The 12,839-nt window shown below is 52.4% G+C and overlaps 1 protein-coding gene across 1 annotated transcript in view; it reads left to right on the top strand.

Moving 5' to 3' along the window:
• Positions 1–10,923, top strand: part of SRRM4 (serine/arginine repetitive matrix 4) — a gene marked incomplete at both ends in the record, with an annotated part of 31,737 nt that extends 20,814 nt beyond the window's left edge. Inside the window, 7 exon segments of the mRNA XM_084297271.1 lie at positions 696–804; positions 807–814; positions 5,968–6,305; positions 7,685–7,906; positions 8,135–8,245; positions 9,914–10,057; positions 10,662–10,923. Of these exon segments, the coding sequence (XP_084153397.1) occupies positions 696–804; positions 807–814; positions 5,968–6,305; positions 7,685–7,906; positions 8,135–8,245; positions 9,914–10,057; positions 10,662–10,923 (1,194 nt within the window).
• Between the last annotated feature and the right edge of the window lie 1,916 nt (positions 10,924–12,839).

The raw sequence follows: 12,839 nt of genomic DNA, 5'->3' as shown, positions 1-12,839 counted from the left end.
TGTTCCCAGAGCAAGAGTAAACTCTAATTTAAAATTGTAAGAACCTTTAAAATTAGCTAAACTCAAGCATGCTGCGCTCTGCTTTCCACTTGCCTCATTTGGGGTAAATGAGCACGCAAGCTGCAGGGCAGGGGAAATCAGTTTTATAGTTACAGATGCAGATAACAGATGCAAAGCAAAAGTCATCGGGCTGTTGCTGTATTCTTTCTAGCAGGGGTTAATAATACAGGCAAATATTCCAGTGACAAAAAGGTGTCAATAGCTTTACTACGCATCCCACTAGTGTCCGCTCTGTTCCCAGAAAGAAGTACATTCTGCTGGGACATTGCTTAAGCACTTGTTTAAATCAAAACCCCTGTTTGAGTGCTGCCCCTGCTTTTTTTTCTGGGTAAGGTCATTAAATATCATTTACTCAAACTGGCAAGGGAAAAATGGAACGGAAACTTTTAGCCTCTATTAATGCCTATACACAACTGTGGTATGGCTCTCCTTTTTCTGAGTTCAAGGATTGCTCTATAAAGGAGCTTAGCTCTGTCAGAATCTGCATTGAGAGAGGTCTGGAGAGAGGTCTCAGCTCTCTGCTCTTGCAGAAAATATTTTTGTGGAAAAATACAGAATTCGGGTTAAAAAAATGCCATGTTTCAGTCCTCAGTGGGCGTTGCTATATCACACCCTGCCCTTTCCTCTGGCCTGAGCTTCCAAACCATCCTTACATGGAGAGATGCATCGTGGTATCTCCAGAGGAAAGAGGTTTTGCAGGGAGGATCCTGACACACAGAACAGACCCAGACAGACAATACACAAACTTGCTGAGGTAATGCTATAGCATTTCCAAATCCAAGTTTTTTTAAGCCAGTTTTTATTCTATTTCCTTTTTTCTGCTGACAAGTTGAAGCGCTGTGTGGTAAATTTTGCCTCCACACGTTGTTTTACTCTTCTATTGGAATGCCCACATCTAACTCAGTCTACCTTTAATTTCTGAGGGATAAACCACACAAAAGAGTGCCCTGCCCATGCATCTACCTTGCTTCTTTCCCTCTTGCCTTTATGTGCAAGCTGATGCATGCATACACAAGCACACACACAAGAACACCCCAGAGTTCCCTGCTGCTTCTGAGCAACGAAGTTCCTAGCTTCTCACTCTAATTTTTCCCTTTAATCACATGCAGCCACAGTAGACACCTGTTGAGAAATAGGGCTGTGGCTCTGTGCCTCAGCATGCTGAGAAACCGTGGGTAATATGCAGCATCTCTTCTGAACGTTAATAACAACCCCCCTAACCTGCTGCAGACACTTTATCCTACACCAACACAGCTGTATTACATGCCCCTGTGCTTTTGGTTGAGCGGCGCAATATAAATACCTGCAGGGTGCAACTTTAATTGCCTTTGTTGTACCTGATGAAGATAGCTGCACTCTGCATATATTTTCCCTGTCAGCTCCTTTACTTTCACTGAAGCTCGTTTACAGTGTCACAAATTAACAGAGGCTTGACCCAAATTTTCAGCGAGGCTCAGTGGGGTACAGTTGTTCCAAGGAGTGCTGTTTGTGCTAGCGGGTCTGCAGGAAGGTACAAGCAGAGAAATGTTGCTCAGGGGGTGGGATGCTGTGTGCAGGAGGGTTCAGGGAGTCTTGTAGCAGACTTGCAGCCTGCCTCGCTCTTTCTTTCTTTTTTTTTTTTCTTTTTTTTTTTTTCTAGCCTGGGATTTTGTTTATATAGGAAAAGTTTTTCTTTTAACTGCTGCTTGCTGTGTTTCTGAGAACAAACAAGGCCCTTAAAGAGCTGGAAGGCAAACCCTCCCCTCAGTATGGAAGCTGCTCTTTTTGCTGTTCCATTTTTCCCCCTCCCAGCCAGAGGGCTGAAGTTACTCTGGTTATTGCCTGCCAAATGTGCAGCTCAGTGCTCGGTCAGAGGCAGGGGTGCGTGCAGCCACAGGAGGACCAAGCAGTACCCTAAAGGAGCTGTCCCGACACAAACCCTCACCCCAAAGCCATTCCAGCCTGGCCAGGAGCTGAGCTGCGGACCCTCTGGCCTGTGTCACACCACGCTGGCTGCACCCCGGTGGGCAGACGAGATTTTTCGTTGGCTTTTCAGCTGGGGCATCTCCCCTGGGTGAAGGACAGCCCCATGTCCCCGCTGATCCCGAAGGGGACTGTCCCCAGGGAGGCTCGCAGCCCCTCGCAGCAGGTGCTGCAGCGTGTGCCGGCAGCTGTCTGCCAGCCCTGGCGGGGAGCAGGGGTCACTGACGCAAGCTTTTTGTGCCTTTCATCAGCGTAAGGCACAGAAAGAAGGAGGGAGGGGAGGCGTTATGCAACCCTGAAAAAAGAAATTAACTCCGCTTTGAAATGAGTTGCAAAACAAGAGAACGAGACCCAAGAAAGAAACCCTCTGGCTATGAGTGAGGCTGTGCCACGCTGCTCATTGATGGGCCTCGGTCCCCTTATGGCTGAGAAAATTTATGGCCCTATCTCTCCTCGGGGCTGTTTGAAGCACAGTAAATGGACTTGTTCAATTTAATTGGAAGACGAGTGGTGATTGTGTTTTTGTAACCTATTAGTCTGCACTGCCTCTTGATCTACGAGCACTCTCGAAATTACCTTCTGAAGTATGAGTGAGGGCCTCGTTTCTGCTCACACCTCCATCTTGATTAAATAGCGATTTGAAACAAACAAAAACCCCCACGCCCCAAACAATAAGTATATATCCTAGGTTTTCTTGAGGGCAGCAGCAGGTCCCCTGCTGAAAGAAGCAAAGTTCACTGAGATTATTTAATTACTTACTGGGGGGGAGGGAGGGGAAGCCAAATGTTCACACAGAGAAAATTAGATTCATGAAAGACCAGGCTCTTTCAAGACAACCTAGAAAAATAAAAAAGCCATTAGAATTCAGTTGAACTCTGCGCAGTGTTTTCAGACGCGGCTCCTGGTTTCCATTTTGTGTGGCCTGTGTGCCTTTCGCAAGCAGCAAAATGGGACCAGGAGCAAAGCCAAGGCCGTCAGATGGGGAAGTCGTCTCTGAGTGGAGAAGTCGAGCACCTTGAGGCCTGTCCTGGCTGCTGGTGCAGGGCAGGAATCCCAGGCCAGGCCTTCCAGCCCTCGCAAGGTCTGTAGGCTCTATGATTTAGTGATATCCATGTGTTGCCCCTTCCCAGAGTGCCGCTACTGCAGCAGTGGAGCTACAGAGGAGCTTGTTGGCCACTCAGTTTTTTGCTAGGTTTAGCAATGTGCTGACAACAGGCGTCACTTTGAAGGTAGATTTCAGCGAAGGTGAAGCAAGAGCGTATACCCCAGGTCCCAGAGGCAGCCTTAAAAGCTCTTTTAGAAATGCAAAGAAACAGGTGGATTTCTTGGCTGTGAAGAAATAAAGGCCCTTTGGTTTAGACTGGGGGGAGTAGAAGTGAGGGGTGTCTGCACGTGCAGTGCTGGTGGCCGTGTCCCTCTCAGCAGCCCTATTCCCACCCTGTGTAGCCAGGGAGCATCTCGCATGGTTTTTTACACCCATAAATAAAATGCAGTCAAAAGCTGTCTGCCTTTTGGTTAGGGTTCAGGTATAACGCAAGCCATAAGCCATCTTAAAAAAATATATAATAATAGAAAAATCTGGTTCCATATCTGAAAGCGCAGTCCTGTCTTTTTTGGGATGCCCCTGGGGAGAGAGCTGTGGTTCAGCGCAAGGGTGCCAATTCCCTCAGAGCTCTGGATGCAGTGTCAGGGTTTCAGAAAGAATTGGTGGATAACAGGAGAGCTGCATGGCTGGCTCTCTCACGCTCTTTTGACATGAGCAAGGCTTAGAGGTTATTGTGGAGCAGAGATGGGAGAAGATGGGGAGTCCCCAGCTCCGGCTGGATGGGATGGGATGAACCAATTCCTGTCCCTCTGTGCTTTATCCCAGAAACGCTGCCTGTTACTAAACAAGCAGCAAGTACTTGAAGATCCTCCAAGCCCAGGTGTTTTCAGAGCACGAGGGTGTTGTGAGCAGCCCTCCTTCCACGGACTGCTCGCTGAGAGCTGCTGCGTGCTCTGGCAGCTCTGCTCCTGGAGCAGCTCCCCTCCGGTTTCAGTCGGTCTCAGTGTGCATCTGAGTCACCCTCCGTGTCCCAGTTAGCACCTCTTAAATTAAATCGAGAGCAACCCCCATGATTCTTGGCTCAGAATACCCCAGATTTGGGAGGGCACATCCCAGCTCCCCAGAATGGCTCGGAGAGCACGAAGGAAACAGAGGGAGGGTGCTACGTGCCCCAGAGGACGTGAGGGGGGGGTTGAGATTCAGCACTGACTGTTTGGAGTGGGGGGAACCAAGCATACGTGTCCATACTGCAAATCCTGGACCAAAAACTGGGTGGGAGTTAGGACAGCAGTGAAAAAGGAGGAGGCCACACAAGGGTGCAGTCATGCTGGGTCCGTGTTTGGCCCTAATTTTCCCCATAGCAAGAGCAGGCGCTGGCACTAATGTAGCCCCACTGCCCAGTGCTGGTAGGTTCCTGGCCTGGCTCTAAAAGACATGAATAAAGTTAAAACTGAAGGGTTAAAATATTAAAATGATGTAGACCCCCCAGTGGTGCTCAGGGTCCCAGATGACAGCCCTGGCCGAGGCAGCCACATGGATACGGGGTCCTTGCTCGCCACATCAGGGTCAGCAGCCCACCAAAAACCATCCCGGGTATGGCTGAACACCACAGCTGGCAGGAGCAGGGCTATCCCCCATCCCAGTAGCTCTCCAAGCCAGCAAAACAAGGGGGATATTTTTCCCTCCTCTACTTTATTTTTTTTGCTTCTTCCTTCAAGCTGCTTTTGCTACTTCCATGTCTCTGTGGGCCACCAGGAAACCCGAGGGGATTTAGCACAAGCCACGACTTTTCAGCACAAGCGAGCAGCCTCCAGGAGCAGGCTGGTTAGCCTAATTTAAACCAGAAGGAAACAAAAATGAATAATAAGTGAGACAAGCAAGCAGACAAAAAGCAGGCTTGACATTTACATAGCGGAGTCAAGTGAACAGTTGGCAGTGTGGATTGAAGAGAGGGTTTATGTTTTTTTCATGTAATTTGAGACTCTAATGATGGACTTATGTTGCCCGCTCTTCCTTTTTTCTTACACCTTACCTACTAAAGGAGGAGTTCTTGATGGGTAAGTGGATGCTATCCGCAAGACACCAGGGAATTTATTAGAGGTCACTTGAGCGCATTAGCTGTATCTTCTTCAGGGGGAAAAAAGCACACAAAGAAGTGTCTGTATACCTTTTATTTCCAGAGAGTTTTTTCTTTTTTTTTTTTCTCCCTCCCCCCATTTTTATTTTATTATTATTTTTTTAATTTTCAAAGTGCTAAGCTTGTTTATTTGCCAATTTTTATACGTACAGAAGCCCTTGATTTGATTTGATTTTTACTTTAGTGACATTTATTCACCCTCTTTATTAAGGAAGCTTTTTTTTTAAAAAAAAAAACACTCATTTAAGAATGTTTCCTTTTTTTCCCCCCCAAGATTTATGTAGTTTATTTGTATGTATATTCCTTTTTTTTTTTTTTCTTTTTTTTTTTTCTTTTTTAGATTTCCCTCCTTTTAGGTTAAATAAGGGCTTTTTCCTCTGTTACACCCTTTTTATTTAGTTAGTTACTTTGACTGTTTGGTTGCCCGTTTACTTTGTTGAACTCTTTTGTTTAACATGAATCGCATGCTGATACTCTTTGCATGATCTCTAAATCTTCCCGTTATCATAGCAGGGGGAAAAGAAGTTTCTTCTTACTGTGGATTTCTTTCAGGGATATGTGCTTTTGTTTTCTTCTCTTTCTGCTTTTTCTTTCTTGCTTTCTTACTTTGTTTGTTTCTTTCCTTTCCTTTTGTTTCAGTGCATCATGATGGTAAAATTTCTGGGTTTATTTAAAAAAAAAAAAATAAATCAAAGTAAAACCAGAAACAATCCCCCTTAAAAAAAAATGTTCAAACAATGCCACATGGCTTTTTTGCTTTCAGATCTCTCAGTCAGGGTCTTCTGCTGACCTCTTTACCAAAACAGACAGCCCGCCGGGCAACCTAGCCAGCCAGAACGGAGAGTATCATGAATATGACTCAGGAAACGATACTTCCTCCCCTCCCTCCACTCAAACGAGCTCATCCAGGTCCAAGGACAGCCAGGAGAAAAGAAGTCTAGTCCATGATGGCTTTGGCCATGCCTTCTCGTCCGGGAAGCCCAAACTGGCCAACAGTGATAACAGCTCTGATTCAGGAAATTCCTTCACCAGTTGCTTTTCCCAGACCAAGGCGACAGCTTTGGAAAATCTGTCTCCAGATGCCCAGGGACAAGACCGAAGGTCAGTGATTACCAGCAACTGCTGCTGGCAGCCAAATACCTGCTACGGCGTTGCTCTGTATCTCCTGCCTGCTTGCCAGTTGCGGCGGTGAGCTGGCAGGGAGGTTTTTGTGGTCTGGAGAGAGTTAGATGTAAATCAGACCCGCGGTCTTGCCAGTCTGGAGTCGGGAACCCAGCATTGAGCAATGCTTTAGCCCGAGGAGGAAGATGAAAACGCAGCCATCGCATCCCTGGGCATTGCCCATGCCTGCTCTTCTGGTTTTAATATGGCTTGTCTGGGGTTTGGCCCCATGCAGAGCAGTGTCCTGAGCACAGCCCTGCTCTGCTGGACATGACCGTGTCCTTGGGCCTTCTGGGCAAATTCTGGAAAGGTGCCTGAGGGGGTTCCTTGCAAATTATTTTACCATGGGGAAGGGGAATGAGGTTCATTTTCACTAAAACCATTACAGGCTGTTTTTTCACCTGTCCAATTGAGACAAATCCAGTCTGTTCCTTCCTGCCTCCTTCAGGACTGGTCCTGGGTGACCAGACAGCATTTTGTGCACGTGGGGATCACAGGGAGAGGCAGGTGCTATGCTGGCTGTGGGATAACAGCAGCAGCTCTACACTGGTACCACAGTGCTGCTGGAGCTGGGAGCTGGAGTCAGACACAGTCTGGTGCCACAGGACATCATCAGGAGAGGGACGGAGGTGCCAGCCTCCATCACTGCCTCCCTTTCCTGGGGATTTGCCCGGTGATGTTGAGGATGAAGGCGCTGAAGCACAAGGACTGGTACCCAAGGCTGTGCTCAGGCAGTGGTGTTAGGGAGCGATTCCAGGCCCTCAGGTCTTAAACACCAAAAATTAGAGCCAGGCTGTGGTCCAGGAGCGGGAAGGAGCCAGGGGAATTGGTATTAGGAAGAATGAATCCTGAATTTTCAGTCAGAGGATAAAATTTTGAGGCCCTATATACTTCTCACACCGTGACTCCAGTGGGATAACTCTGCCTTCGCATGGGTGGAGCTGGAATTGCAGCTGGCCACTGCTGTTGGTAGGCCAGCCCCAAAGCACAGCCAGGACACTTCTTCTAGAGGTACAGGGATTCACACAGGCCTCTCAAAAGGCAGCGGGACGTGCCTGCTCACACTGCTGTGCAGGCCCGCAGCTCTGGCTGTCCTTGCTGTAGGGCTTCTCCTCACCTCGCTGCCTCCCCAGGCCTGCAGGACACAGGGCAGAAGAGCTGCCTGAGACCTGGAGGCTGAGCTCTTGTGCTCTGACAGCAGGAGCCTAGGGAACCAGGAGGTTTTTATCCCCTTTGGGACTGGGAGGATGGGATTATTGTTAGCTCATGTAAGCCATAAGCCACAGCTTAACTGACCACCCAAATATATATGTTTTCAGAGCGTGCCTGTCCTTGTGTCTCAGCTGTTCGGAGGAGAAGAAGCGAAATTTGTCCCCATCCCCAGCCCCCAGCTCCCCGGCAAGGCCGTGCTCCCGCAGCGAGTCGTACAGCAGCACAGGCAGGTCCTCCCCTGGCTCCAGCCGCTCCAGCCGCTCCCGCTCCTCACACCACAGGGCCTCCCCCAGGTACTCCCGAAGCAGGTCCTGCTCTTCAGGGAAGAGGTAAGGCCAGTGCAAACGGCTGTCTCTGTGACCCTGGGCAACATCCAGCCCCTTGCAGGCAGTCAGACTCCTCGGGGAACTGGGTGAGAGGGTTTGTGTGTGTGTAGGGAGCCAGATAGCTCCTGCAATATGGGACATCTCTTCCCCCCATCAGCCAAGATTAGGAGGAGTCTGGTACTGTCTCGCCTTCCAGCATCTTTAACTCATACATTTATTCCCTATCCCCAGGTCTTCTTCACGGTCCCCCAGCTATTCCTCCAAATCCTGCAAAAAAAGTCCTGGAAGTCGGAGTTCAAAGCCTCGCCGGAGCCCCAGTTACTCCCGCTACAGCCCCAGCAGGTACAGCTGTCTGCATGTGCTAATCGCTGCCTCATGCCTCCCCACTGCCTCCATCGCTTGCTTGTGCTCCAGCCTGGTGCCCTCTGCCAGCCCCAAACTGCTCCCCAAGCTTCCTCGCTGGGTGCTTCAGGCACCCCAGTACTTCTCAGCAGAGTGAAGGAGGAGCAGGGAGACAGAGCAAGGTTTATCTCTGTATGTTTTGTTGGCCTGCAGCCCTATGGAAATATCTTCCCGTTTATTGCCCCAGAGCTGGTGCTGGAAGCAGAGGAAGGAGCCCAGCAGCGAGCCTTTCGCTTTCTGTGGCAAGAGGGGATTTCCTATTGCTGAGGAATACCCACCCTGCATTGATTCAGGGGAATTTCACCCTGAAATGTCCCGCTCTCAGGGCAGGGAGGGAGGCTGGTGTACCCCCAGCACTGAAGCACCGCAGCACCTCATACTCAGCGGCTCTTCCTCCGCTCTGAGCTGCTGCGAAGGACGTGCTGCCCGGCAGGGTGCACAGATGGCTGCCTGGGGATGTTTGCCAGGGCCTCGTGCAAGTAGGAGGTGCCTCACAGGAAAACCCGGGGAGCTCCGGGGCTGTGAGCAGTGGGCAGAGCGTTAGGCTCCAGCCGGGTCTGCCCGTGGCTTCCATCGTCCAAGAAGCCCACGGCAGCCAGCAGCACGCCCCTGCGGCGGGGCTGCAGCCCTTGTCAGAGAGAAATCTTAGTGCAGCAGGGAAAGACGTGCAGCAGGGAAAGCTTTTCAGGGCTGCGACTCTGCCAAAGAGGTGTCAGGCCCTGAGAAGTGTCCCTGCTGTGTGGGCAGATGCCAGGTACCCTCGTGCTGGCGCTCGTTCAGCCATGCAAGGGGAAGCACGGTCCAGGCGGCTCCGCTCACTCCACACCCTGCAGGAGACACACATCTCACAGCTCAGCCCCGGAGATGCCTTTGGGCAGTTGTTTTTTTTTTCTTTCTGGTAACATCTCTGCTGCTGAGCATACTGTGAACATTTGGCACCCTTAAATGTTACATTCCCAGGGCTTGATTCCTGCAAGCTGCGACAGTCCCTGCTCTGCCGTAGGAGAACGTTTCCTGTGTGCAGGGCCCGGGCTCCTGCTCTGTAACGTCGCGCTTTGCAGATGGCAGCGAGCAGGGAACGGGGTGTATGAAATCATCCGTGTACCGCAGAAGGGCCTGTGCTGACGTGTACGGGACTTTAACAAAAGATAAAACCATAGCAACCCTGACACTCCTTCTGGCGAGCCGTGCGGCCCTGCAGGGGTACCTGGGGCCCTCGGCGCGCGTGGGGCCCGCTGGCAGGGCTGTGCTCGCCTGGTTTTGCAGCACAGCCAGCAGGAGCAGCTTTAGCAGAGCTGTGGAAATACCGAGCGCAGCTACAGGCATGGGTACGGGGGAGCCATCTTAGCTCAGCAGCGTGGGACAGCCAGGAGACTGCTGAATCCTCCAGGCAGCCCAGAACTGGTCGGTGTCTGTCTGTCAGGCCCCACAAGTGTCTCACTGCCCAGCTGATTGCGTGTGCGGGGCTGATGCCACCAGAGCTCTGAGCTTTAGGGTGCTCCCTTTTGGAGCTGTGTGCCTTTCTGGGTCGTTTTCTGTGCATTCAACCCCAACGCAGCCAACTGCACCCTCACAAACCCAGCACTGACTGTTCCCAACCTTCCCTAGGGACCGTGAGCGAGAGCACAAGTACGGCTCCAGTGAGAAGGAGTCGCACAGGGAGCGCGACCGGCGGCGGCGGTGCTCCTACTCGCCCCTGAGGAAACGCAGGAGAGACTCCCCCAGCCACCTGGAAGCGCGGCGCATCACGAGGTACGGGGACGTTCTGGGACACCGGCCTGTCCTTCGGAGGGAGGCAGGTTCAGCTGTCCCTGCTGGGGGATGTGGGATATTCTCTGGTCCCAGCCCTTGCCCGTGGAGGTTTCTCCAGCAGGAGGCTGGTTCCCCTGAGCCTGATCAGCAGGCCCATCTGCCACTCCTAGAGCTTCAGGATATCCAGCTGGAGGCAGAGAGAGGATGCAGGGATCTCGTTTACAGCCACTGAAGAAAAAAGGCAGATGAAGTCAGAGCAGGGACTTGCCCATCAGATCCGAGGTGCATCCCCCTGCAGGCTTTTTGCTTTGCCCTCTCCTGTGGTAGACGTCCCAGGCACAGAGAGCCTGTAACCCTCACGCTGAGGGCTTCTGGGGACAGCATCAGGCAGAGCCCAGCCTCAGACTTGGTGCTTGGGGCATTCCCCGGGGCCCTGGAAGTGGGTGGCAGGAATCCCAAAGCCTGTCAGCTACCTACTTTATTTCTTTTAAATAAACAAACAAGCCAGGAGGCTGTCAGTACAGCGTAAACGGCACTTTCTGGAGATTTAGGCAGTAAATCTGTCCCGGTGTTCCTGGTAACCCACATCTTTCTGTCCCCACAGTGCCCGCAAACGCCCCATCCCCTACTATCGGCCCAGTCCTTCCTCCAGCAGCGCCAGCAGCTACTCCTCTTGGTACAGCAGCTTCAGCCGCTCCCCCAGCCGCAGCCGGAGCTACTCCAGCTCCCGGACGAGCCGGAGCCGCAGCTGGAGCAGCAGCAGCGGGGAGGGCAGGAGCCGCAGCCGCAGCTCGGGCCCCAGAAGCAGCCGCAGCCGGAGCAGGAGCTCTGAGTCAGGAGGCAGCTCCGACAGCCTGCGGCGCTAGGGAGTGCCGCCGAGGGCTCGCGCGCTGCCGGCACCTCCGAATTCCCGGCATTCTCCACGTCCTTCCCACCTACCCGGCCATCGAGAGCAATCACCCCGATACCGATGCGATGGCAGCACCGGGTCTCCCTTCCCCACTTTGGACAGAGTAAGAGGCCGCCTGCGCACGGTGCGGCTCCTTCGCCGCCTTGCAGAGAGGATGGGTCTGTCCCGGCTCCCCCAGCCGGGGCTGGAAGAAGGGTCGGTGCCCCACGGAGAGCCTGGTACACCAGATCTGCTCCGTCCTCACCAACAGCCCCCATCTCTCCACCGCTGCCATTCTCTGAGCCACCAGCTGGTCCAAAGGAAGAATTTGTCGCCCTGCTCTTCTCCTGCCAAACCGGTAGCCAGCAGATTAATTTCCCATGGAGGAAGAGACACATTTAGGGAGGAATTTGCTGGGAAGCTTTGGTGATGAGTGGGGGTGACCTGTCATAACCAAGGCAAATATCAGGTCCCGTGGGTGTCTCCCCCGGAATTTCTGCCCACTCTGCAGCAGGCCTCTTCCATGCGAATATTTATTTATTGCCAGAAGCCAGTCTCTGCTAGAAGTAGAAGGCTAGGAATCCCTCCTGATGTTAATTCCAGGGGAAAAAAAAAAAAAAAGCTCCTGCCTTTTCCTACCAGGTGTGCATTCATCTTTCACAGGGTCATTTTGTTTCCCCCCAGCACTGAGACTCGTGAACGTGCTGAGGTCTGAAGCAGATTTGGGAGTGGGGAGTCGGTGCCACGGCGTGAGAGGTGAGGCTGTGGGGTTCCCCTCTTGGAGGCCTCTCCTGCGGTTTGGGGGCAGTTCAGGTTTTTCTAAGGGTTCCTTGATCTTCGAGAGCAAGGTGGGACTGTGAGGAGCCAAGGGCACTGGGTTAGCTCCGGCGAGGTACCCGCAGCGGGGTGTAGGGAGAGCACAGGGGGTCAGAAGTGTGTGAGCCAGGGGATCCCAGCTCCACGTTCCCCTAACAGACAGCAGTGGTCAATAGAAGGAGGGTTTGGGGAGATAACTTCTCCTTGAGGCTCAGCCTCCCCTTGAAGGCAGGATCAGCCTCATCACTGCAAGTGTAAGACCAGAGGATATTTTCCCTCCCTGGCACTACACAGCCGAAAAGGCTCCGCTCTCAGCCCTGGCCACGGGGTGACCGAGCGGCTCCCCGACGCACGGCACGGGGTCTGGCCTCCCCCACCACTCCACCGCTGCCCCGAGGCTCTTCCCCTCCCCAGAGCTGCAGCAGGGTGCAGGGGAGCCCAGTTCGGTGCTGGGGGGACAGGAAGGGCCCCCACTAATTGCCTGTTTTTCCCAGGAGGGCCCTGCCTGCCTGGGCGGCCCTGCGGTTTTGTCTCCCTGCCAGGCTTGCCAGCCCAGCTGCCTGCGCAATTACTGTGTTTTGCAGGGTAACAAAGGCTTCTCCCAGCACAGGCTGAGCTGGTGCTGAGGATTTTCTTTCTCTTACAACACCTGGCTGCTTAGAGACGCTAATTTAGGCTTAAGACTTCCCTCCCTCCCTTTTTCCATCCCCTCCCCTTCCATCCTGCCTGATTATTAACAAGTTTGGGCTTAATGAGTCAAGGAGGTGTGTCATGTAAGTGTCACAGAAAAGGGCTAAGGGGAGCCGGCATCTGCTGGAGGAGGAGAGGGCTTAGAAAGAAAAGCAAACTCACCAGATAAAGGGTTACCCAGGGCCCTGCTCCTGCTGGCAGCAGGTAAAGGGGCCAAGCTGTGAGCAGACGAAAGACAAACACAGCCTGGATGATTGCCTTATCAAGCAAATAAGCGTGTTATCTGCTGGAAAAAACAGTAGCGAGGGTTATTCTGCTACCTGGCTGGTACACGGGGAGGATCAATGCCAGGGGTCCTCTTTTCCCAGTCTCCTTCCCACTGCTGGT

The sequence above is a fragment of the Netta rufina genome (assembly GCF_964035555.1).
Source record: "Netta rufina genome assembly, chromosome: 17".
NCBI classification, from domain to species: Eukaryota; Metazoa; Chordata; class Aves; order Anseriformes; family Anatidae; genus Netta; species Netta rufina.
Note: the sequence above shows the minus strand (reverse complement) of the source record. Positions and strands in the feature narration are given on the sequence as shown.